Raw genomic sequence first — 26,583 nt, 5'->3', positions numbered from 1 at the left:
CATAATACACAATACTTTCTTATCTGCTTGACCAAATTTGATAAGTGAGTAAACAAATACGAGTTGCATCTGTCATTTTCAGCTCTTGTTTCCTGGAGGTCAGCCTCTAGACAAGATCTCAAAGCCAGGAATCCAACCATTTAAAGGACGTCAATCTAAAAATAATTGAATCCTTGAAGAGTCGTTTTGAAAAATGTTTCCAAAAAGAATAATCTTTAATGCTTTGCGAAACCACATGTAAAAAAATGCATAAACAATTGGATTAAATGCAGAATTTAAATAACCAAACCAAACCAAAGCATCAATGAGAACAGGAGGAGCCACGTAATTCATAAATGGATCAGTTGCTGTAAGGAAGAAGAACGGACTCCAGCATATAAAAAATACTCCCATTATTATACATAATGTCTTTGCAGCTTTCCTTTCTCTGCAGCATGAAATGTGGTGCTTCATTTCATATCTCTTCTTTTGGCTAATTGCTTCAATGGATCTTGCATGCCTTTTGGCTATAGAGTATATTTTCCTATAGACGTACAGCATAACAAATCCAGGGATGTAAAAAGACACTATGGAGGCCACAACACCTGACGTTTCACTAAAGAAGACAAAACATCCTCCTGCACAATGGATGTGATTATAAATCTCTTCTGCTCCTAGCAAATTTAGTTCTAGAAATATCATCCCAAAAGCAAAACCAGCAGGGACAGTCCAACTTATGAATATCATGACCAGGATAACAAAAGTATTTATCTTTGATTTGTATCTTAGAGGGTCACACACAGCATAGTAACGATCAATGGATATGAAAGAAAGATGGAAGATGGAAGCCGTGCTCAACATAATGTCCATGCTTGTGTGGATCTTGCAGAAGAAGTCACCAAAATACCAGCAGTGCTCAACAGAGCGCACCATGCTGCAAGGCATGATGAGGAATCCCAGCAAAAAGTCAGCTGTAGCCATGGAAAGTATCAAGAAGTTGGTAGGTGTGTGGAGCTGCTTAAAATGTGATATTGAGATGATAACCATCAGATTTCCAAACACTGTGGCCAGAATAATGCAAACCATGAAGATATACATGGAAATGCGGATACTGTTCGACCAGCTGCTCTTTATGCAAGAGCCATTTACAGATTCACAGCACGGTTGCATCCTTACTGAGGTACCAAATCCACGCAGCGATATGGCACAGCTTATATGGCACGTCCTAATGCTGAGGAACATTTGCAACCATTTTTTCTTTTCTTTGTGAGAGAAGCTGAAGGAAGAAAAAAAAAAAAAAAGAGCAATCATAAACACCTTCGTCTAGTTGAATGTGTAGAAAATTCACATTTCGTTATTTATGAAAGACGAAATTATTTTGCAATTATACATTTAATAGAACGAGACTTTTATCATGAGACTTCTCTTGAAGCACATACCTCATTTGGGTATGAACTGAACGAATTGAACGAATGAACAGTGGGTCCCATTGCACTGGGCAATATATTGGGTTTTCCTGGCAAAGTTTTGGTAGCAGGTGGGCTGCAGGGGTGGCCTCTTTGAGCGGAGCCCAGCAGCTGCCCCATGTCAGGTCAGAGCCATCTCCAGCTGGCTCCAAAAGGGACCTGCTGCTGCCCAGAGCTGAGCCAGGGAGCGACGCTGGTTCGCCCTCTGTGAGAGCAGATTTAAGAAAGGGGAAACAACCGCTGTGCAACAGCAGCTGGGAGAGGGAGTGAGAAACAGCCCTGCAGACGCCAAGGTCAGTGAAGAAGGAGGGCAGGAGATAAAAAACAAAACAAAACAAAACAAAACAAAAAACAGTAAATATACTCTTAGCCTTCTTCAGCAGTGTCAGTCTGAGTCCTGCAGCTTTCACTTTACCCTTGAAAATCAGTCCAGGCTCCATAAGGCCCTCAGAAGACCTCATGGCGCAGGGCTGGGCCCTCCCTATGGCCTGTTCTGGGCTGCTTTGCCCGAGTGCATGGCAGTCTCCAGCCCCACAGGCTGATGGCCTCTCCTCCAGCCCTGTCCCGATGGAGGGGGCTGAACGCACTGTGCACCTGGCAAAACCAAAATGTTTCCATGAACCCCTCGTTTTCAGGCAGATGGCACTGCTTGGCCAGACCAAGTCTTACTGTAAAATCCTGTAGGCTCTAGCTGTGAGTAGGCACGTAGGGAAAAAAATCTAAGAGGAGAAATAAAGTTTTCTGATCTTACACTGCCAAAATGTAATGGAAGAGCCTGATTAATCTGAAGCCATTAAATGCCATTTAACTAAACATCTTTAATGTCAGGCTCTAGTTTATTTCAATGGTAGCAGTTTAGCGTTGTTATGTGTAATTATTATGTTGATACTGTTTTAGAGAAGGACAGACATGGAGAGAAATATTTGCTGAACATTGCTTTAGTCTGCTTCTTTGTTTGCTTCTTTAGGATGCAAATATTGCTGTCCTCTTGTGAGCGCAGTAATTTGACCATTTTGCGAGTCTCTTTTTTTTTGCAAAAGCATTTCATTAAAGTATTCAAGCACTTGGCTTTCAACGTTCATTCTGGTTTTCCTTTAATTAACAGAAAAAAATATTATAGTGAAAAAGAGATCACTAGCATATGCTATTCAGTATCATTATCATTGTGATATGACGTGATTGTTAGAAGTCAGAAAAATACTGAGACACCAATTCAACCACTACTAACTTAACCATTTGCTTTGGGCTTTGATGCCTGTGTTTATTTTGGGCAGAACATAACAGAATAATGTGTTTTTCCCCAGTTGAAACAAATATTCTTACAAGCACACCATGCTACTAAAGCTAACTAGAAGACTAATACGGAAGATAAACTATAGCTTGCAAACCCCTGACAGCTACCATGAACACCCTGTGTTATACAGACAGACTTTCTAGTACCAGACATTGGCTGTCTGATTTTATGTGGTGGCACCCAAGCACCAGGGATGCAGTGTACCCAGGAGGTACCTTCAGGAATACAGGACACGTGGAATCTGAGTGCATACATTTATTATTTAATGTGTGCGTCGCTCCCTCTTTTTCTACTTGCTAATTATTTAAGAGAATCTTTGCTTTTTTTCCACTTTTCTGTAAATACCAGATTTTATTTACTTTTCCTTCACCTTTAAGTCAGTATTTTCATACTGCCTATTATTCCTTCCTTTGGCATATTTCCACCCAAAACAGAGAAAGCACAGCCAGCTGGATATTTATTAACCCAAATTTTCACAGCAGAAAATATTAGATGCCAATTTAATTATATATACTGGACTGAATTAGAAAAAAGGTTTAAACTCATTTAGGTTATAAATGTGTCACATAAATTTTTACCTTCTTTTGTTTTATGTGTAAAGATACTAAACAAATATGGTAAAACAAGATATGAAGCCAACCAAAAATAATTAAGGTGTTATCTCTAGTTTCCTTTTCAACTTTTTGTTGTCTCTGTTTTCTTCTGTTCTTTGACAGTGCAAGCGTTTAGCCTAAAGGAATATGATTTCCCATGGAAATAATTTTTCTTTTAAAAAATCTTATTTGCAGGGGATTTTGTTGTTGTTGTAGTTGTTGCTGTTAAACCAAAAGAAGAAACTCCATCCAAAAAAGGAAAATGAAGAAAAAAAAAAAAAAAAGAACAAATTGTTCAATTCTGCTCAAGTGTGTTGCTTTGCATGAAACCAGAAGCAAAATAAATATAAACTCCTGTGGCAAACTGTCCAAATGAGCTGAACACTGAAGAAGTTTTCAACAAGAAAGTAGAATACTTCCCTTAATTACAATGAGCAGTTGGCTTAAAATATGATAAAATATGAAGCACCCTTTCAAAAAACTGCCCTCCTACCTTTCTCTCCTGATGCTGGGTGGAAGTCTGCTCTTGGTACTCATTTGTCTTCTGCTCATTCAATAGCACCTTTCCTTTTAAAGGTGCCCTTAAAAGGCAGCTGAGGCTCTTCACCATCGTAACTGTTCTGGGTAACATACATTTTGAGAGAATGGACACAATCCAGAGCAGCCTCCCAAAGCCCCCACCATACTGCTTAGGATATTGGGTGTAATGAATGGCACTCTTGACGCATTGTCTCAGGAGCAGCTGTTAATAGTAGCTCATACTATATGTGTTGTCATCTACTCCTCTTTGTTTAACAGACCTTATTTATAGGTACATTTAATTCATCTGAAGTACGTTTACTTGTTTAATTAAACATTGTGGTCACTTTGTGAGCAGTCTAAGATTACCTAGGAGCAGAACAAAAACTGCCATGTAGTCTCTCTTCTGTAAGCTTCTAAAATGTAGTGAAATACATAAATATTGGTAGTTAACAGCAGTATGTAACGTTTCCTTGAAATACTGTGTACAGATTGACGAGGTGTATTTGTCAGCCTAATTCTGCTGAACAAACGAGTTTAATCTAACAGCATAATCAGTTAACAGCTATTTGCAAAATACAGCTACTGAAAAGCTGTTTAAAGTAAACACCTATTATTGACTGTACTGGAGTCAGTGATGAGGATCATTCTTTTCGTGCTGCACAAAGCACAATGCAGCCCTTTGAAACAACAATGCTGCTGGACACCACAGACTATTAATATGGTGATCATCAGCTAAAGCCCACCCATTCAGGGACATATACAACAATGTAGATTAAAATTATGCTTCTTGCCAACTATGGTCCATGACCTGGTTTAGCTGCTTCATCATATAGGCTGCCCAGGGAAGTGGTTGAGTTACCATCCCTGGAGGTCTTTAAAAGACGTTTAGATGTAGAGCTTAGCGATATGGTTTAGTGGAGGACTTGTTAGGTCAGAGGTTGGACTAGGTGATCTTGGAGGTTTCTTCCAACCTAGATGATTCTATGATTCTATGATCATATTATGTGCACAAAAATTAAAACAAATTCAAAAAACTCAGTTCCTTTATTTTTCTTGCAGACTGGGGTGTTACAATGCAAGGTTCTCCTTGCAATGGGAAGAGAGTTTGCCAACCAAAAAAAGTGTAAAAAAACTTTCCGGCTGAGTGAGAAATCACTTGAGATAGTCAACAGGATAGAGAGGAGACAGATCCAATTGCTTAGAGCTGGAAAAATGTCAAAGAGGCGCTAGGCACCCTAACGCTTGTCTCTGAGAAGAGTCTTCACCCTTTTGAAATTCATGGCTGTGAGCCTTCCTTGGAGCCAGGCATTTCTCTTTGAGCGCTGAACATTTAGGACTTAGTAATTACCATCTTGTCACACACATTTTACAGGAAGGTAAAATTTAAGGGAACAAGCTGATGTTGCCTTAGTTTGTAGCAAACTCATAATTATGAAGAAGTCTGTTGGCCAGCTCACTATGGGAACTTAGTCAAAGAACATACATGGACGCACACACACTGCTCTCCTGCCATGCTTCTCCTTTGAGAGATATGGGGGCCAGATCTCAAGGGGCTGATCTGGAAAAGCAGCTCTCCTTGATGTGCTTTCAAGCAGAGCTTTCATGTGTTTCAGAAGCAGCAACTAGCCAAACCCCTGCATCCTCAGAGGTCCCACTGCCACCTGCCACCACAATCAGGGCAGACAATCTGGAAAGCCTATACATGCTATGAGCAGCTCTGCTCCTTGAGCAAACATCTAGTTAGGAAGTCTGTTTTTTCTTTTTTCTTTTCTTTTTTCTTTTTTCTTTTCTCTTTTCTCTTCTTTTCTCTTCTTTTCTCTTCTTTTCTTTTCTTTTCTTTTCTTTTCTTTTCTTTTCTTTTCTTTTCTTTTCTTTTCTTTTCTTTTCTTTTCTTTTCTTTTCTTTTCTTTTCTTTTCTTTTCTTTTCTTTTCTTTTCTTTTCTTTTCTTTTCTTTTCTCTTCTCTTCTCTTCTCTTCTTCCCTTCCCTTCCCTTCCCTTCCCTTCCCTTCCCTTCCCTTCCCTTCCCTTCCCTTCCCTTCCCTTCCCTTCCCTTCCCTTCCCTTCCCTTCCCTTCCCTTCCCTTCCCTTCCCTTCCCTTCCCTTCCCTTCCCTTCCCTTCCCTTCCCTTCCCTTCCCTTCCCTTCCCTTCCCTTCCCTTCCCTTCCCTTCCCTTCCCTTCCCTTCCCTTCCCTTCCCTTCCCTTCCCTTCCCTTCCCTTCCCTTCCCTTCCCTTCCCTTCCCTTCCCTTCCCTTCCCCCTTCCCTTCCCTTCCCTTCCCTTCCCTTCCCTTCCCTTCCCTTCCCTTCCCTTCCCTTCCCTTCCCTTCCCTTCCCTTCCCTTCCCTTCCCTTCCCTTCCCTTCCCTTCCCTTCCCTTCCCTTCCCTTCCCTTCCCTTCCCTTCCCTTCCCTTCCCTTCCCTTCCCTTCCCTTCCCTTCCCTTCCCTTCCCTTCCCTTCCCTTCCCTTCCCTTCCCTTCCCTTCCCTTCCCTTCCCTTCCCTTCCCTTCCCTTCCCTTCCCTTCCCCCTTCCCTTCCCTTCCCTTCCCTTCCCTTCCCTTCCCTTCCCTTCCCTTCCCTTCCCTTCCCTTCCCTTCCCTTCCCTTCCCTTCCCTTCCCTTCCCTTCCCTTCCCTTCCCTTCCCTTCCCTTCCCTTCCCTTCCCTTCCCTTCCCTTCCCTTCCCTTCCCTTCCCTTCCCTTCCCTTCCCTTCCCTTCCCTTCCCTTCCCTTCCCTTCCCTTCCCTTCCCTTCCCTTCCCTTCCCTTCCCTTCCCTTCCCTTCCCTTCCCTTCCCTTCCCTTCCCTTCCCTTCCCTTCCCTTCCCTTCCCTTCCCTTCCCTTCCCTTCCCTTCCCTTTCTTTTTTCTTTTCTTTTTTCTTCTCTTTCCTTCTCTTTCCTTCTCTTTCCTTCTCTTTTCCTTTTCTTTTCCTTTTCTTTTCTTTTTTCTTTCCTGCCTCCATTCACAATCAGATTTTTAGTCTGGCCAGTGGGTGCTTTCCTCCGGTTTCTGACTTACTGTCCATTCTTCCTCTTACGTGTGACATTTCTCCACTAGGCAACTTGATTCTTTTTAAATTTGCTCAGGGCTATGGAAGGGTTAGGAGTCCTAAGGGAGGTGAATAAAATGAGGAGGAAGAGCTCAAAACCTGATGATAAAAATGATATGTTGTAGGGTTATTATATTCATCAGATAGCTTTATGACAGTCATATCTTGTTTGCCTGTGTTGTGCAGTTATCATTGGAATATGCTGGTGGAGAGGAAGTTCAAACAACAAACTTGAGAGCAGCCATTTTGAGTGTAGAACCCCTGGAGAAAGCCACGTTTGCTCTCTAGCTGACTACCAGTAATGTCTACATAGTTTAAAATAATTAAATGTATTTTGAAAAGAAAAATAGAGAGAAAGGGACCTGGTCACACTACAGGAGATTTTTTTTTTTCCCCTGACGTGTGGCTGGGCTCTCACCTTGACTTCACCCTACAGAAGAAAAGACTGATCCTCCAGAGCCTCCTATGGCTGTGGGGCTGGCCAGCCTTCTGCCCCTACTAAAATCTCAGGTGGCTAAGGGAGAAGGAGAAAGCTGCAAGTATGGACAGGGGTGGTGTGTAATAGCATGCTTAGTGAAATGAATGTAGCAGTTTCTAAGATGCCAAGATAATTAACTATTTAAGCAGGTCAAATTGTCAACTAATGTAGAGCAACAAAGAAATATTGGTAACAAGTGTTAATGTTATTGGTGCCTCTGCTTTATATAGGCATTTTCTTGGTGCTTGATACTGATGCGGATCATGAAAATATTCTCAGTCTTACAGTATCAAAGAGATATATGTCAAGCTCTATGTCTGGATCCTCAGAGCACTTATGAATAGTCACCATTCAACAGTCTTTTGAGTCTGTAATATTATAGTAAAACAGTTATACGTCAAAATTCAAAGTGAAGACTTGTCTACAAAATTGTTGCTGTGGCTTTCTTTTTTGCAAGATTTACATTTTTGTAATAATTAGTTTGCAGATTCTTGGATACAGAGAAAACCAGAAAAAGAGATGTTTTCACATAGCCTATCATACATGGGTTACCTACATTAAAAAAATAAAAATTAAAAAAAAAAATAAGTATAAGATTATTAAAACAGGAAAGACAGAAAACAACATCCCAGGGAATGGAAATAGCACTTTTTCCAGATCTCAAACTCATCTGAACGTGTTCAAAAACGGTTCTGTCCTTCTTTGGGAAGAATTTTGGCAAGAATGTGGAAAGGACACTGGAAATAGGAAGGAGCAGAATGCGGCTAAGAAGTGAGAACAGTTCCCATGGGGGAAAAAAAAAATAATATAAAAGCTGGACAGCAGTGATTTCAGCTGTGGCTCTTATTTGCATTTATGTGGGCATGGTTTGGTCATTTGGCAGAAAATGTTGTTTTGCAGTATCCATTAAACAGAGGAAAGTTTCTCATTTTCATATGGTTCATTTTAAAAACTGGATCTCTCAAAGGAATTTAAAACTACTGGAGGCTCTGAGATGGCCCCATGTTTGAAGAGGAATTTTGAAAGTATGTAACTCCACTCACCATTTATGCAGTCCTCAGAAAATAAAAAGCACATCATTACAAGAAGTTATCTTCTTAAGTTTCCATTTGTACATTTGAAATCTGTGGAAAATGCACAAATTGCCAGTAAGCCATTAATTCAAATTAAATATTTAATTATATGGGTTAAATGAGAAGATGTACCAACTACTGAGCTGAACATTATTGCTGCAAACCTGGTGTAATTCTGGACAATCTGAAGCTAGACCAGATTTATAGCAGGGAAATTTAAAGAACAGATGGGTTGATAGACCTCTAGATCTTTTTCCATTGTTTATATTCTTACTTTTCAGTGCAAAACATTACTTTTCCTTGACAAGTAGAAATAGCTGTTTATACAGAGAAACGTGATGTTTATGCAGTTTCTTAAAGTGTATTTTTTAGGGTTAGCCCCCAAAATGAGATAAATGCAACTCTGAAATGCACAGAGGAGTAAGAGATTCCAGCAAGAAAAAAATGTTTCTACAGCAGTGCAAAACACATCTGTCCAAAACCAAGAAACTCTCTCTGCACAGGGAGGGTTGTAAATCTTTTATAGCCATGCTATTAGCAGAAGATGCTGCCCCTGACACCAGCACCAGGAAGCTCCCCGGAGGGCAGGAGCAACCCTTTGGTGCTCTCCCCGGGAGGGCTGGCAAGTTCCCCGAGCCGTGGTGCCAAAGCAAGGCAGGTTCTCTGTGCCTCTCTGCTGTCCCCATGCACCCACCAGTCCCACGGCAGCACACTCAGGACTGTGGCCAGTTTGTAGGCATTTGGTGGCCTCCAAACACCACCTCCAATGTGAAGGCAAAAACGGAGGAGGGAGGCAGCAAGCAGCAAGCATGTAGGATCCCAGCTAGGTCACTCCAGACCCTCATGGCCCTGGAATAGCTCCACAGAAAGCAAAGAGCCTTGTTCCTCATTCAGAGCTGTGCCTGAAAAGAGGTTTGCCCCCTAGCTATGTTCCTCTTTCAGGTATTGGGAATTAACAGCTTTTTAAATGATCCTCTGAGCCACTACCAAAGTCTTACTGCTGTTGATGCTGTTGCTGCTCAGTACAGAAAAGTCTTACTGCTGTTGATGCTGTTGCTGCTCAGTACAGAAAGAAGAGTAAGTGCTAACCATGGAAAATTCGTCACTGAAAAAAAAATAATAATTTCCTAAACTAGCATATTAGCAACTATCTGTATATGAGAAGGTGAGACCATACCTGCTCAGGAGCTATTTCCTCGTCACGAACTGGCGCAACCTGCAAATACAGCACAATAGTGACTCATCCCACATGGAGCCCACAGCTTGGCAGCTGCCTACTTTGGTCTGACTCTGGATTACAGCCCGCTGGAAACATCTCAGCAACAGAATGACGCAGATATTAAATATTCAGAAAAGATAAGGAGACAATAAATCTGTTCTGTCACAAGCCGGTTGCATATGCAAAGATGAATGAATCTGAAATAAGTTAAAGCCAGGCTCATGGAAAGAAGCATACAAAATAAAAACGAATGTTTATTATGGTTAAAGTCTAGATGGAGCTAACAGCACTGAAGTGTTGCTACTAAGATAGCCTCATGGTTTCTACCTCAGGACTCTACTTTCAATTTTGTTAGACTTTGACAAGCTTTAGCAATTTGAGTTATTTTAGAAAATTTGATGTGTCTACCCAAGACTTTCAAAAAAAAAAAAAAACACAACCACAGTACTTCAACAGTATCTGAGAACAAGACAGAGTTGAGCCCTGAGCATAACGTGTGTGGCTCTGGTCACAGCGTCTCCCTGGGGACTTGGTGTTGGGGCAGGTTAGGGAGATAAGAAAGCATGGGCCTGGCAAGGTGGCACAGGGGACATGGGACTGAACAGGAGGGACAATTCGTGGTGAAAGGAAGGTCTTGGAATGTCACATTTTGGTTTGGAAGGGTGGCTGCTTTACGGGAAGCCACTGAAAAATAAAATGGCCCATAAAGTCTTATATGTCAATAAGAAATCTCCTGGAGCCTGTTCTCCACAGTACTCTCTGCCACCTTTCACAAATGTTGGATTTGCCTATGATAGGCACATGTTGTTTGCCTAGAAACACTGAGCAAATCTGAATGTTTCTAATCGCCCATCTGTAAGCCCAACAGACTGCAGTTGCCAGCTCTGCTGCACCGTGGGCCATTTTTAAGGGGAGGAACCTACCTGTGCCATCTTCTGCTTCTACAGTTGTTTTCTGCTGTAGGAAGCAGCAGCACTGTGCATGAGCATCTCTGGTGCCATGGCACTGAAGGTGCAGCAGTTCAACCTACACAGAAACTACCAGCTTCAGAAGCTGTGCCCTTTCATGCCCACCTTCTGTTGCCCCATCTCAGGAAGATATGCATGGGCAGTCTGACTTTTCACCAGAACACCTTCCTCAGCAGCTGCCATATGTCATTTAAATATGCTTTGGGATCACCAAATAGGAGGTAAGGACCTAATGGATTCAGTTTGAATTTGATTTATTATTTGCTATCAAGTTTCTGCTTGCAAGCCATCTACTGCACAATACCTGTGGGACTGGAAGGAACAGATGGCAGGAACAGGAGGTTTACATCCTTAGATGGTTCTCCACCAGCCTGCATAACTTTTTGTTCTTGCAAGTGATGGTTGGTGGAAAAAAAAGAAAAAGTAAATCTCTCTCTCTCTCCCTCTCTCTGTGTGTCTCTCTGTTTTGTTGTTGTTGCTGTTTTCCCTTTTCCGGTGAGCAATGTTATTCACATCTGCAACCTTTGCTGCTTCTTCTGTTCCTTGCAAGCCCTGTGTGTCCACATGGACTAATGCTCTAAGTGGACCCTTGTACAGGTCCCTATTCTCATTTCCATCCCTTCTATCATGCTCTATATGCATCTGTTAACACGTGGTATTAGGTGGGTCATTGAACATCTTCATTTTCTGGGTTCACGCCAAGAGCTGATTTTTACAAGTAGCTTGCAATTACAGCTGAAGTCAGTGATAACAATGTTTTGAATGCTTTTTAAATATATAAAGTATTTTTGTAATATGTAATATATTCTGGCATCTCAAGTTATTTTTGGCTACTGTAAACATCAGTTTATTTGCACTTCATCTCCTCCTCTATGCAAGAGGATACAAATTATTCCTTAGTTTGTGGAAGTGCTGCTATGGCAAATGTTCATAAGATATCAAGATATCATCAAATGATAAGCCTTAGAAAATCAAGGAGGGCTATGTGTTGCATCCTTGGTGAAAGAAGAGCAATGATCTGTAAGAAAAGATTCAGTAAAAAACAACAGGCATTGTAAGACTCTCTTGGTAAAATCCAAGAGAGGTTACATGAAGTAACTGTTGTAGGAACCCCAAGTGAGAGAGGTTGCATGCCTACTTTTTATTTAGTCTAACGCTGAACTTGGAAGAATCCCTGCAAACAGAGGCTAATGTTAACATGAATAAACAATCTGAATGTTTAGTACAACATTAAAGAAAGGCTTAGGAAGTCTTCAACAAAAATGAATGTTTAAACCTGTTGCTAAGCAATGTAAATGATCAAACTTAAGTTTTATTGTTTTAAAACTCTGGTCTTTATAAATAAAGCCATCTGATACTCTTGAGGTATAGCTAAATGACATCTGTTATGAAAGGCACCATACATGTACTTTTACCCACACCTGCCAAACCTTTCTATCTTTCAGTCTAGCTACCAGGAAGTACATCATTGTGCATTAATGGCTGTGTTTTAATAGCTTGCTCTTCCCTTTTTTATCTCAGTGTCAGATATATTTGATTTCTGCTTGGGCAAACATAATTATTATTCTTTCAAACAATAACTTTCCATGAATGGATTATAACGTGCTTTTGCAATTTGGAATCACGGTATATCCCAAATTGCAAGGGACCCACAAGGATCATCGAGTCTAACTCCTGGCTCCACACAGGACCACCCAAAAATGAAACCATATGTCTGAGAGCATTGTCTGAACATTTTTGAACACCAGTGCTGTGACCACTGCCCTGGGCAGCCTGTCCCAGTGCCCGACCACCCTCTGGGTGCAGAACCTTTCCCTAGCACCCAGCCTGACCCTCCCCTGTCCCAGCTCCATGCCGTTCCCTCGGGTCCTGTCGCTGTCCCCAGAGAGCAGAGCTCAGCGCCTGCCCCTCCGCTCCCCTCGTGAGGGAGCTGCAGGCCGCCATGAGGCCTCCCCTCAGCCTGCTCTGCTCTGGGCTGAACAAACCAAGGGACCTCAGCTGCTCCTCATACGTCTTGCTCTCTAGAGCCTTCACCATTTTCGTAGCCCTCCTTTGGACACTCTCTAATAATTTTATGTCCTTCTTAAAGTGTTGTGCCCAAAACTTCACACAGTAGTTGAGGTGAGGTGGCACCAGAGCAGAGCAAGACAATCCCTTCCCTCAACTGGCTAGCAATGCTGTACTTCATGCACCCTAAGACATGGCTGGCCCTCTTGGCTGCCAGGGCACACTACCAGCTCATGTTCAACTTGCCATTGACCAGAACCCCCAGATCCCTTTCTGTGGGGCTGCTCTCCAGCCTCTCATTCCCCAGTCTGTATGTGTGGGAGGGTTGCCCTGTCCAAGGTGCAGAATCCAGTACTTGCTGTTGTTAAATTTCATATTGTTGGAGATTTGGTTATGTTACCTGTTGTGTCCAACTCAGTGTAAGAACATCTCTGAGAAAGCTAGAGACGACAACTACTAACCAAGGAGGGGGTGGAAGAAAACAAATGTTTGTACATTTTGGACCAATTTTTGTACAGTTCAGTTTGTCAGCTGGGTGACAAAACAAAGTATTAGGAATTCTATGGGGCCGGTGAACCTAACTGCTGCCAAGGTAGAAGCTATATGGATCACCATCTATAGGATCTCTCCTGGGCAGAGCCAATGTCTTCCAACCCTGGCCAGGCCCTGCTAAGTGGTGTGAGGGCTACCATGCAGGGTAGACTGAAAAGAAGACAGAGTCCAGCTGTCTGAATTCAAAAATAAATGTAGAACATCTCTTTCTCTGCAGATGCATGATCAGCAGATGTAAACTGACGTACCAACATTGATTTTAGTAGTAGTATATCTACCTCACTGTCCCCATTTGTCTTTATCAGACCTCAATGAAAAGATCATTAGGTTAAGATGTTTGGCTCTTAGTGGAGACAAACTGAAAAAAGGAAAGAGAGAGAGCATGTTAGATAGCAGTATTTAGCTAGCACAATAATAAATGCTATATGAAAAACTTTGGAAGGTCTCTGGCAAGGATTGGGGAGTATATCCTACAAAGTATATAACATAGCAGTACTACCTCACTAGGCCTAAAGTTCACTCTATTCTTTTTGCTCAATTTAAGGGACTTGGTGCTAAAATGTTAAAGCTTCTTGTTATTGTATATTTTCCCTAAGATTTTCATAAATGTTTCAGAATGATGTTTTGATCTTTTCAAAGCTATTCATAAATTTGACAGAAATTACTAGGGAAGTTTTGCCTGAAAATTAAACTGAGCTGGATATTTTTGGTGGTTGGTGTCTGTGAGGAAGAAAAAGAATTCAAACACAAAGTTCCTGCATTAACAGTGAGGGTTCAAAATCACTGGAATTGCTCAAGCCACTAGATGATCATTAAGGCTTTGCAGCACTTCAGTTTTCTCTGAAACTATGAGACTTCCTTGTGCTTTTTTTCCCATGAATACTCATCACAAAATGATATCAAGCAGTGGGCATATGTTTATGTTACACCTGAAACAGAAGCTGAAATTTTGTTTTCCAAAGGTTCTAGACAATTGAAGGAATTAGGCTTTGAGGCCCAGATATGAACCTCACGTCTTAGCACATGGTAGTCCTCATGCAAACAATTAGTCCAGCTCTTTGCCAAGTTTTAGCTCTTCACTAATGCTTATAATACCTCAAAAAGTCAACACAGCTTTCATGAAAAGCAGCTACACCTGTGTGTAGTAATTTTCATTACTGGAATCTCTTTTCTAATTTCTACCTAGCAGATGGGAAGACAAGTGCATAGCTGGTTAACTTTCTTAGAATTCACCATAAACTCTTCTAGGTGAATAGGATTTGTTGCATTCTTCTCCAGCTTCAGAAAGATTTTTATAAATTAAAAAATAAAATATAAAAATTAAATTATAAAATATAAAATATAAATTTCAGTGGTATTTGAAAGCTTCTATGGTCTATATGGTGAAATATCTTTCCATATTTTTATGTCTTTTCCTTCTTTGTTTTAGTTAAGAATTACATTACAGACAAATAAATATTTTATTGTCAATTCTATTTCATAGCTTCAATTTCAATTGAAATAGTTGAATAATTTCAATTAATAGAATGTGTAGTAAACTTCAGTATGCACAGTATCAGATTATTCCAATTTTAGTTGGTCTTGTTCTGCCATTAAAAAATATTAACTCCTTCCTACACTTCTTTTTACTCCTGCATCCTTACAGCATCACTGCTACAAGGCTAGGAGGTCATCAAAATCCACATTAATGTTAAAAGCAGTAAATGATGATGGATAGGCAGAGTTAAAATCATGTAACTACAGTGTGCTTTTTATATTGTATATATTTCTAGTGCAAATTCACTACTGCCGTGAGAATATCTGAACAGACAATGGAGTATGACTTACAAACTTAAAATATCGAATGGTTGCTGTAAATATTTTAATACTTTTACAGATGGAGGCTACAAGTGCCTTTGTTAATTCTCAATTGTTTTCTAAACTGATAGATGAATTAAGATATTGCTGTCAATAAGCTAAGGTTCTGCTTCACCAAGACCAGTCATCTCTAGCTTTTCTAGCTGATACACAGGTAGACACTAGGTAAGACTGTTATGGATATCCGTGGCTTCTGTAGGAAGTGCTGTTTGTCTACAGCATCAGTTTTTGGGAGGTTCATTTTTAGAAGGTGTGTTGTAATTACTTCTGTGTTGGGCTCCATGACATGTTACAGACTTCCATAAGCCTGAGAAGCATTCCTATATTAGCTGTGGTAAGCCTTATAATAATTACTGATGTCTTTATTAACCTTTGCAAGTTATTGCTCTTTTTCAGTTTTCCTGCCTTGATGGTGGACAGTGACATGGCAAACAATATCTGGATGAGGTGGGGCTAGAGTTTGATTCTTGGTTAATTAGAAATATATGAATTCTTCACCTCAAACACAGGTCATGGCCATTCTGTCTGTCATCCACTAAATCTGCACTGAATCTGTGTACTTAGGAATGATTACTGCCAGTAATGCACATGTGATAACACGAGTTGTTCATAAACGTTTAGTATTGTATTATTGTGGCTAATAGTTGTACAATCTCTGACTGTGCCTCACTGGTCCATGCTATTTAATGGATAACTTGAGGTTATAATGATTAAGATATGTGTACAAGAACAAGGCTGTAGTGTCCTGTTCTCTTAAAAATAACAGATTATTATGATTCTGTCACTCTACTGTTGCTCAAGGTCTGCTTGCTTTAATTCAATGTGGACAATATAATACATTAGATTTTACCCAGAGCTTAAGTTTTGCCAAAGGTGTTACCAGTCTTACTTAAGTCAGCCATAAGATTTGGATTACATTTATTTTAATGCGGTATTTTTCTACCTTCATCTGAAGTCTTGCATCAGTAAAACCTATTAAGGACTTGTTTTTCTCTCTGTATGATCAGAGACACTGTGTAAAGGAGTGTCTTGTTTGCTTTGGCCACCATCAGGGAAGAGTATTGACAAGAGAAGAGAAAGCTTTTCCAGTTCCGAGAAGGATGGAGTTCATGAGGATACCATCTGGAGTAGCTTTTGGGGTGGAGTCACTGACATGAATTACATTAAAAAATAATTTGATTCTTCTTTGGCATATCTATCCCAGAGTCAGCAAACACTCTTGTTCTTTCAGAAACTCAAATACTTTCCCCTAAGGAAAACATAGGAGAGGCTATTTATTTGTTTGTTTGTTTATTTATTTCCCAAAAGATGAACTAAATTCTCTCTTTTCTAATTTCTAACTAGCGGGTGGGAAGATAAGTGCATAGCTGGTTAACTTTCTTAGAATTCAGCATAAACTCTTCTAGGTGAATGGGATTTGTTGCATTTTTCTCCAGCTTCAGAAAGATTTTTATAAATTTCATGTCCATTTGGAATGCATGAAATACTCAGGATTTAGAGTATGAACATCTTGCAAAATGCTGTTTTGAGAGTGACACTGATGATCTGTGAAGCATGGAACATCTAAAATGTCCCAAAAATCCTCTTTTTTTTTTTTTTTTTTTAAGATTAACATGTAAAGCTATTGATGCCAACCAGTGAAATAATATTTTAGTCAGGTGATTTGACTGCAACAAAAACAGAAGTTAAATTACGTTCACATGCAGCTACAGAAGTTCCTCTTTTTTTTTCCCCCCTCTCACTTTTTTTTTTTTTTTCCCCATGCTAGCAAATCTAGGCAGGTTAATAAAAGCATATTTTGCCCGAAGTGCTGAAGGTGCAGCTGAGTAAGAGATAGAGGTGAGTGGCAGGGTTCATAAGAAGGAGGTCCCTGGAGTTTGCTGCTCTTTCAGCACCTGTGTGGTAAGAGGGCTGCAGGAAGCAGCCTTTTTAAAATTTTAAGGTCATTTTCAGTATTGGAGTTTGAATGTCAGGGTAGCACTTGCCTTTCTCAGAGCATTTGTGAGGCACTGGCTACTCTTTTACCTCTTTAGGGGCACATGGATGAGTGAGCAGCACTCGGAGGATGGATGGGAAAGCACCACCTTGGGAACCACCCCCAAGGCAAAGCTCCTGGCTGCTCAGCTGCAGAGACACTTCTCACTATATGTGTGTGACCCCAGTGAAAATCAATGGACCTACATGGTCAACATGATGACGCTGCAGATCTTCACAACCAGCATGCTTATTCTTGTTTGCCCTTCAGAAACTGCTGCCAGTTACAAACCAGAGAAGAGGTTCCTGGAGTGTACCAAACTGGCTCGGGGAGCAGGGATCAGCTCCCACCCAACAGCATGGTCTTCTACATCTGGATATTATGGACCCTGTACCCACTACACACCCAACAGTACTGCCACTGGGGAGCCAACTTCTCTCTTGACTAAAACCTGTTTGATGAAGGACTGTCCTGGGTTACAACCATAGGCCAGGTGAGAAAAGGGTGAGATGCTAGACAAGCCACAAGGAAGCACAACCTTGAGGGCTTGCAGGTTTGAATAACTACTCCCAAATAGCACAGTCCCTCCCCTGAATATGAGCTCAGATGTTTTATTTCCAGGATGAAACAAATCCTAGGAAGAACCTCCAAAGTTGGGTGCTGAGAACCAGCACCACAAGGTAAACAGAAATCAGAGGATTACAACAAATTCTGGATAACGTATGTTGGTGTGCTTGTGGTGGGAAGCCACAGAGTTTTTCTTATGTGCCATAGTTAGGGCAGCTCAATGCTAAGCATAGTGCATGCTGTATGCCAGTGATGTGAAGGGCAGCAGGTACAAAAGACTATGGGATAAATATTAAGGCAGGGACCACTCCAAGGCATACGTGGTGAAATGAGGCCTGTTTGCTGCAGAACATGGTAGATATAAACCAGGCCCAGGGCTGCCAAGTTTCACATGTCCCAGTTAATGCGACAAAGATATAATAATGGCTGGAAGTCCCAAATAATGCACATTTCTCACACTACATGGTCAAATGTGTCTCGGGTACTAAAACATTACATATTTCCTTCATTTTCACAGTTCCGAAGAAATTTTACAAATATCCAGTGGAATGTTCTAGTATACTATGTTTATATGGTAAGTCTGATCTGAAATGCTTGGACCCAGCATGTGTACGCCATGCATGCCAGGTGTGACATGCAAGCTTAGAGGGACTGCAGAACTGAAGATCCTTTACCAAGCAGACGTGGTGTCTGTGTGGAAAACCACTTTCTCTCTCTGAGGCTACACCTAAAACCATTTTAAATCTGTTTTTTTCTTCATTGTAAAGTACCTTGGTCTGAATGTCATCAAGGCCCATTGAGCATTAGGAAGGCCCTGCTGAATGGTGTGTAAGGCTGAGGAACATGGACACTTATTCATGCAGCGTTCATGCAGTCTGAAAAACAGGAAGGGGCGGAAGGGACAACAAGGCTTCTTTGGGGAAGATTTGTTCAGCAGTAAATTGGCAAACTTCACATTTCACACATTTCAGTATCAGTGTCTGACTAGCATTATCCTGGCAACCTACATTATATCTTTGAAAAAAAAATATTCTAATCAGAGACTTCATGTGACTGAGCATAAATAATAATTGCATTGGCTCAAGCACTATTTAAATGATGTACCACTGATATAGGTACACAACAGAGTGTTCACATCTCTTTCTCCTAAATAAACTCAACCGCCACAGCTGCTAAGCAGAAGTGTAAGATATAGAACAGGAATGATACAGGATAACTGCCACAAATCATGAGGAGCTCATGGATCACCATGGGAAATTCTCATCTTGTCTATGCTGACTGTGTAACAGTTAAGGAGTTGCATTATGGGGAGTTTCGCAGGGGATGCTTCAGGTCCTTTTCATAACGTCTTCCAAAAAGCGTTGCTGTTAAGAGTGGTTTTGATGTGCTATTCTTACTTTCCAGACGTCCATCAGGTAGCACCTAGTTGAAAAGAGAAAGAGTGATTCTATTACCCACTAACAGAGTGGAAGTATTGCATGGCACAGAAGGGATAGGCCTTAGAGGTCAAATAATTATATACAGCACTTTTTAAAGACAATCCTCTGTCTCATGCATGGAAATGTCCCTGCACTTCAGGCACTGAAACAGAGCTCAGAAAATTGAAGTATCATGCTCAGCTCTGCCACTGCCTTCACACATTTCCTTGGACCTGAAAGTCTTTACAGTCCCTCCAGCTCCATCTTTGTAAGAAAGATCATTTCCTCCATCTCATAAGAATACGAGAGTGGCAATAGCTGGTTTGTTATGTTTTCATTAGTTACTTGTACACGGTGATGCAGGTTATATCTAGGACAGTAATATTAAATCTTTTTTGATTTGTAGACCCCTAAACAATTTCCAGATGGAAGTAAAGAGAATTGCAGTATACTGGATATATGGTGCTTTTCTTAGCTACTTTTTACAGATATGTCTAAAATCATTGTACACAAACTATGGGTACCTGTAACTTTTAAAGAGCCTCTGTGCCAGTCAATACGCACGTATATGATAAGATAAACTTGTTTCCTCTAAAGCTCTACAAGCCTTTTTTGCTGACTTCATTGTCTCTTGAAAGCTATTAAACAACTCTTACAAATCAATAAAGATTTCATCTAGTCTTTTACATAAATGTAATCTGAAGTTTATGAATGGAAACATATTTTGACAGAAATATATGAAGTTCCATGTAAAAAAGTAATAAAACTGACAAACCCCTTAAAAATACCTTTCAGTATTTTTAACTGCATTGGATCTCTATCCTTATGCATAATACTCATTACTAATTGAAAGCTGCTATTTATAGCTTCGGGCTGTGAAATGGGAATGCATACTTGCTAAAGAAAACACTGAAGAGATTCTCAGCCTTAGCATCTATATGTTCTTCTCAATGAGGATGAACTCAATCCATGCATTTAAATGTCCTCTTGAGTTATGTTCTATAGAACCGAAGTGGTTCCGACTTAGCTGCCATAGCAGTTTCCCTTCCAGTACCACGGCCTGGAAAACCTCATGTCAAACAGCTCCAGAGTGCCCCATTACCTCAAATTCCCCAGGGGCCAGCTGCACCCCGCTGTATAAGACTTCTGGAAAGACGTAGTTAGTGCCAAACGTGCCGCTGAGGGAGAACATGTCAAACTTGGTCTGCGCAGTCTCCACCGGCTGCCCGCATGTGCTCAGGTCTGTGCTCCTACACTTGAGCAGCGTGCATACCTGTGGTGAGAGGATACAGAAAAGTAACATGCAGTAGGATTTCAATAATCAAGAGCTGGACTTGTTAGAAAGAAAATTTCTCATGATGCAGGAATGAAGAAGTATTTTGGAATGATTCGTTAATTTTGGCATATACAACCCATTCTCAACCCTTCTGAACAGATTACCTGCCAATGGTATTTTATGACAGAACCATGAAGCCCATCAAATGCACCAAGTACATAAATTTCATCATTGTTCTTGTTTGACATCCTATAGGTCAAATGACAGCAGAGGTCCTTCTGGCAAACTGTATAATTTCCATCTTCGTGCTTGAGTTCACTGAAAGTGAATATATCACGCCGGACAGCTCCCAGAAAAGTGTTATCTTCTGTAAAGTTTTTGACGCTTGTAGCGTATGAGCTCCAGTTGACAGCAGGAGGGTAGGTGGGAGAAAGACGGGGTCGTGCACTCAGCTCGGCTACCAGGAGACGTCCCTCCTCTGTCTCACTGTTGTAGTAGTAGGCAGCCGCTCCGCCGGGCGTGAACAGCCCGCTCCCTGCAAACGACACGCACGGCGCCCACCGTCACCACCTCCTGGCGGGTGGCACCGTGGGCTCTGTCACCTGTAAACATGAGGCTATCTTCAGACAACTCGTTAATGAGAACTGTGGAAGAACTTTAAAGCGTGGAGACACTAAAATACACATCATAGTTAAAAAATAAAAATCTAAAATCCAAAGGTTTTGTGCTTCACTGAATCTTGAATCTGAGCCTTCAGAGGCAATTTCACACAAGGCCATATATATTTTTAACAACTTAGATTAATTATGACAGAAATTAGAGCTCTGGAAGTGACATATATGCCAAGAAGGAAACTGTGGGCATAGTTACATTTCATAAAAGGAAACCTAGAGCAGTGCCCAAATTCAACACAGTGTCTTAACGGCAGACAAAAATCTTCCTTTGTGGCTTTCACTTCTGCTTTGGGGAGTAGTTACATATGCAGCTAGAACAATGTTTTCTCAGTTAACAGAAAAAAAATGGCAGTAGATATCTATTCGGATCAAACCAAAATATATCATCTCAAATTTTTCAGCAGCAACAAAAATCTGAAAATGTTTTATTCAATAAAAAGGAGAATTCCTCTTTTTTTTGTTGTTATTAAGTTCTGTTTAAAACATTTTTATCCATTTAACTGTTGATTGAAATTTAAAAAAAAAAACAAACAAAAAAAAAAAACAAAAAAATGCTGCCTCTAAAGAAGAGGGTGAACATTTAACTGAACCTTTGTGCCATTTCTGAAAGAAAACCTTGCTTTTGAAATACCAAAATTTAATGTCATTCTAATTTTACCTCTCCCTGAACTTTTAACATTTTCTTGCCAGTAGTGGTTTACTACATTCAATACAACATCAAGAATATTTTTAATCTTCTTGAAATACTATTTTCCAGAGACTTCGCTATTTTAAAACTATTTTAAAAATGTTGCCTGCTTCTGAATCCTGTACTATGAAGACTATTCCCCTTTTCCCCAAAGCAACTCACCTGTCATAGACATTCTGATGTTGTGAGTATTTGCTGACAATAAATTGACTCTCATGCCCATAGCCCAGGCAGAGTGAAACTCCACGGCAGTCAGAAAGGGCAGGACGTTCATCCAGGCCGTAGGGAAGAGCACTGTGTCCACCTGGAGCTCGCTCACCAGCACCACGGCAGGCTCCCGGAAAAGGATGTCGAAGCAAGTGAAAATGCCAAACTTCCCAAAGGGTGTCTCGAAGGTGACAGCTTCTGGCTCTTTAGGGTAATTAAACTGTGTTTCTTGTCTAAATAGGTTGTACTGGAGGCAAAGAAAATGGCATATCAGAAACTAAAAATAAGGCAATATTACTAGCTGCCACTTTTTTATCTGAGATTAAAGCAAAACTGTGGGTTGAGATTCCTTTGGGTAAAGGTAGTTATCTGTATCTCAAAGGTCCCTCCATAGCCACTGGAGATCTCTTGAGGAGGCTCAGTGGCAACTGGGAATCAAAGGAGGTAAAACCCTCACCCAGAGGTCTGTTGAGCATGGGTTGAATGCATCCCTGCTGTCTACTGGCAGCAGTGCTGAGCAAATGCTAACTGCTAAATGCTGCCAAGGCATCACCTGGGAAAGCGCTGCCTGGTTTGGCTAAAACTGTGTTGAGAACCAGCTAACATTTACTGAGCATGGCCAACTGTGCCAATGTTTCATTCCAGTTTGCTCTCATTAATGTAGCTTTGAGGCATTTGATAGCCAGCATACCTTCTGCAGCTGTGGTGCTCCTGGGAACGCTGCCCGATGGATCAAGTGTTTGCCTGCTCTTCCCTCTGGCCACAAGAGCCTTGCATTAGATTGGCTGTCACTCTACAATTGCCTAACATTATTGTATAAACCTGCTGAAATTGGTGCCAGAGATGAAAAGCATACTGATGATCAACTACAGGGTGATGCCGAAGTGCGTCTTTACCTTGTGGTAACGAGCCACCAGTTTCCCTTCCGAGTCAAAGACAACATTGGTGTTGTACTGGTAGCGACCGTCACTGGGGCAGCTGGGATCACTGGAATTGCACGACTTCTTGTCCCCAATGTTTGCAACCACATAGATGGAGTTATTCCTGGCCATGCAGCTGAGACGTTCCAGCACTGGTGCCGGAGCAAATCTAAGGTGTTTTTGATGAAACAAGCAAAAGCATCAACAACAAAATTACAAGTTTAAGTTTGGATGGGGAATGGATTCAAACTTACTATTCCACTAACTGCATATCCCCAGGTGGTGTAAAAGGGATAGATGGCTTCTGTTCTTTTTCTCCTCTCTGTTCATAGCATCATTTTAAATTTCTGGTGTCTTTTAGCTTTAAAAAATGGGCTCCCTGTGCTCTTCTTTCCTGTACCCTCATTGAGGCCAAGTTGTTATTTTCTGTGTGGATATAATTCTCAGCTAACATACATACAAAGCTATGGACAGCTTCAGAAAACAAGGGAGAAAAAAAAAAGTCAATATATAGGTAATAACTTAAATATTAATTTTCAGGCAAATCTGAATCTCAGTTTCAAAATACCTTTTTAAAAACTCTTCACTCTGTTTAAGGCAGCTGTCTATAAACCACTGGTAAAGAGTGGTCACAACATTTACAGACCCGAGGACTCTTGAAATCTTGCTTCATAAAGCCCCAGAACAGAAGAATACTAAATCTTAGTTTAGAGGCAACCCTTATCCCCTTGGTGTCCCCTGCTGACACACATTCAGAGCAGCCTGGTGTGCCATAGCAGACTGTGCAAGCAGTTGGATTTCTAAAAGGCATTTCATTCAAATCTAGAGAAATATTTTGTGCTATTTGATTAAGAAATCACCCCAGCCACATGAGCTGAGATCCGAATCACCTCGTTTAATCTATGCTTTTGCCATGATAATTAACTGGTTTATAGTTACAGAAAACTTTCTCGAGTAGTCAGAAGTGGTAAGCTTTTGCATGATTTCAAAATTATGATGTTGCCTACAATTTCCTCATTTTCCTCCTTTTCTAATTTTCAAAAGTGAAGCGGTCTCAATGCTTTTTAGCTTGCATATTTCAATTACATTTAATTAAGAGTTCTTTTTGAAGCATTTAATTTATACAGCATTTGGGATCTTTAAGAGATTAAAAAATTCATCAGTTCTTAGGCATTTTTTAGGAGCACCTCACAACTCCATGGGACACCAGTTTAAAACCATACAAACCGCTGCAGAAGGAATCACCTTGTGGGATCAGTACAGGGAATCCAGTTCACCTCTGGATCAGGAATGTCCTCCAGGTACGGGTAGATGGCTTCTCTTGTGAAAACCCAGCCATAAATGCCATCCTCAGGAGTCACAATGATGTGCGCGCCCTGGCAGAAGAGGCTCTGTTAAGAAGTCTCCATCAATGCATCCCCGGGGCGGGGGGGAGGTGTCAGCGGGAGGAGAACACACGATTAACACCACTCAGGATACATCTCGTACCTGCTGGGCTGCTTCCCTGATGGCTCCTTCCAAGATGTCCATGTTCTTGTTCATCAGGGCCAAAGCATCTTCAGGAGAAACTGTCTTATGAGCAGCACGTGGCAGGATGACGGCGTGCTCGTACACGGCTGCAATGAAGGTGTCTGAGGCCAGGGCCTGCAGGGCTGCCAGGGCAAACACCGCAGCGTGCACCACAGGCCGGGGAGGGACCATGGCTGCTGCCTGGCAGTTGCTTGAATGCTCTGAGTCTGGAACAGTCACGGGGAATATAAAGTAGATGGGAAGAGGAGGAGTAAAGTTTGTAACAGGTTTGTTTTGGAAGTAATCTTCTATTGAGTAATCTGGGGAAGTACAGTGCATGTCAACATTCAAGAACGTTCATTTATGGTAAGAAGAGAAAGAAACAGTTGCATGAATTGGATCATTTCCCATTTAAAATGCCATGAGTAAAAGGTGAACAAAAAGCTAAGAGAAAGTGTTAGGAGCAACAGTGGTCTACAGGAGTCTTTACAGAAGGATCTCTTACAAGTTCTGTTTGCACCATCTCCAGGCTTCCACACTGATCTCTGGGCTAGCCCAGGCTCTCATGGTGAGGGCACACTATTCCATACAACCTCGCTGTGTTTGGCTTCTATCGGTTAAAAATGCAGCCAGGGCTGAAGGCAGACCACCTGCATGAAGTGGAGCGTAGCTGTAGCTGATACCACGTACAGTTATAAGCTGCGTGGTCCTGCCATGCCGCGTTCCTGTGGCCAATGACTTATTATAGCTGGAACACTTCAGAGTATCCTCCCTCCCAGGTACACACTGTGGTATATACTAACCCTTGAACTGTTCTGACCTTTTTGTCTAGAGCTGAAATAACCAACTTGTTTTGTGAAGATTAATTAAACAACAGACCTTTTTTGCTATTTTATGAAAAGCATTTTTTCACAATAATTTGGAATTGCTTATAGCAAGCAATTTTTATTCCTCATGAAGAATAACTTTTTGCATAATATTTTGGAAATAGCACTTCACTACAGTAGCTCCAGGTGCTTCATTAACAGTCCACTGTTAGAAGCTGCGCCGTGCCTGTGAGGATGAAGGAACATAACCTGGCTAATCATCTTGACTTTTCAGTAAGACATCAAAGAACATATTCTTCATCCTGACAATATCTTCCTCTTCACTATGCAGCTCCATCCAGAAATCTTATTTCTGTCCATCAGCATCAAGGCCTCCTCAGGAGAAGCAGGCAAGAGCACGCTGTGCTCATAGACGGCTGCAATGTAGCTGTCCAGGGCCCAGGCCTCAAGAGCAGACAGCACCAAAACCACAGCAGAGGCACGAGCACTCAAAAGCCCCACACCTGAAGTCTGGAAGCCACCCAGGAGGAGGACAGGGGTGGGCAAAACAGGGGACTTTAATAGGGAAAGTCTTACAGAAACCTGGGAATTCTCCAGAGTGCCAGAAAGCCGACACCATGCGATGCAATCACTGTGTCCCTAAAGACTCAAACATCAAAGGCTGGAGAGCCACAAGCATTGAGCAATCCTGCTCCACGGCTACACCACCGACAGAGAAGTCGCTGCTGTGCTGCAGCTGAAGAAACGCATTGCCGGCCAGATTCACCGAGTGTTCAGGCACGGCAGCACTGTAATAAGTTGAAGGCAAGCCTGGGTCACAGCGGGAAAACAAGCCAGAGGAGTTTAGGAAATCACAGCAAAGACCGGAACAGACACATTCCTGCGCAAAGTGCAGGGTGTGGGGTGCAGGCACGGCTGCCAGAGGTGGGTGCTGCTGCCTGGGCACCGCCTGTGCCACCCCTGGCTCAGGGCTGTGGGGCCTCTGGGGGCCGCTCCACATCACAGCAGGGGTGCCAGCAGGCTGCTTTTCTGGGCAAACCTGTTAGCACACTGCTCAGTAACTGAGCTCTGAGGATCTCTGGTCCTCAAAGATCTCTGTTAGAGCAGCATTGTCCTTGGGAGCAATAATTCCTAAATTTTCCCCATTGCACCTTGTTTTAGTTACATCTACAGATCACCCCATTGGAAGTCTTGAAGCTGAAGCTGCACATGCAGAAAAAATCACATTTGCTAAGGTTTCTTACCTTCTTTGTTCCAGATTCAGCTGTCAGATAAAGCAATGTTTTTTTGCTGAACTGGCCTGGAAGAACTGTCTATTGTTATCTGTGGTTACGCACAGACTTATCTTTACGCACAGTGAGTTGGTATGCGGACGAATGGGTAGATTTGGAAACGATTATATTCTGTATGCCTGCCTCACTTCATACAACAACACATTTCATGATTATGAATGTTATGCAATCTTTGCGG

At 41.6% G+C, this 26,583-nt stretch overlaps 2 protein-coding genes across 5 annotated transcripts; both read right to left on the bottom strand.

The window, feature by feature from the left end:
- TAAR1 (trace amine associated receptor 1) lies at positions 1-9,988 on the bottom strand. Of its 4 annotated transcripts, none has more exons than XM_048075647.2 (3): positions 9,627-9,988; positions 8,420-8,500; positions 1-1,255 (listed from the first exon to the last, which is right to left on the bottom strand). In XM_048075647.2, the coding sequence occupies exon 3, from the start codon at positions 1,219-1,221 to the stop codon at positions 151-153; it is 1,071 nt and encodes a 356-aa protein (XP_047931604.2). In that variant the 5' UTR covers positions 1,222-1,255; positions 8,420-8,500; positions 9,627-9,988; the 3' UTR covers positions 1-150. The 4 variants fall into 4 exon arrangements, 2 of the variants coding, with proteins under 2 accessions (XP_047931604.2, XP_013030822.3); XR_007167849.2 differs by lacking the exon at positions 1-1,255 and adding an exon at positions 6,702-6,997; XR_007167848.2 differs by lacking the exon at positions 1-1,255 and adding an exon at positions 6,702-6,957 and having other exon boundaries at positions 9,627-9,976.
- Positions 9,989-15,955: 5,967 nt separating this feature from the next.
- LOC106032502 (pantetheinase-like) lies at positions 15,956-24,529 on the bottom strand. The gene is made up of 7 exons (XM_066994273.1): positions 24,266-24,529; positions 24,023-24,153; positions 22,754-22,946; positions 21,813-22,104; positions 20,453-20,823; positions 20,115-20,285; positions 15,956-19,016 (listed from the first exon to the last, which is right to left on the bottom strand). The coding sequence occupies exons 1-7, from the start codon at positions 24,476-24,478 to the stop codon at positions 18,897-18,899; spliced, it is 1,491 nt and encodes a 496-aa protein (XP_066850374.1). The 5' UTR covers positions 24,479-24,529; the 3' UTR covers positions 15,956-18,896.
- Positions 24,530-26,583: the final 2,054 nt, after the last annotated feature.

This window comes from Anser cygnoides, chromosome 3 (assembly GCF_040182565.1).
Source record: "Anser cygnoides isolate HZ-2024a breed goose chromosome 3, Taihu_goose_T2T_genome, whole genome shotgun sequence".
Lineage (NCBI taxonomy): Eukaryota > Metazoa > Chordata > Aves > Anseriformes > Anatidae > Anser > Anser cygnoides.
Note: the sequence above shows the minus strand (reverse complement) of the source record. Positions and strands in the feature narration are given on the sequence as shown.

Excerpts from the sequence above, each read along its gene's own strand:
- TAAR1 (XM_013175368.3), bottom strand. The coding sequence starts at position 3,884 with ATGAGCAGAAGACAAATGAGTACCAAGAGCAGACTTCCACCCAGCATC. Across the intron at positions 1,256-3,825 it reads CCCAGCATCAGGAGAGAAAG|CTTCTCTCACAAAGAAAAGA; the intron begins GTAGGAGGGCAG and ends TTCTTCCTTCAG.
- LOC106032502 (XM_066994273.1), bottom strand. The coding sequence starts at position 24,478 with ATGGTCCCTCCCCGGCCTGTGGTGCACGCTGCGGTGTTTGCCCTGGCA. Across the intron at positions 24,154-24,265 it reads TCAGGGAAGCAGCCCAGCAG|GGCGCGCACATCATTGTGAC; the intron begins GTACGAGATGTA and ends CTCTTCTGCCAG. Across the intron at positions 19,017-20,114 it reads TGGCCCCTGGGGAATTTGAG|GTGCTACCTGATGGACGTCT; the intron begins GTAATGGGGCAC and ends CTTTTCAACTAG.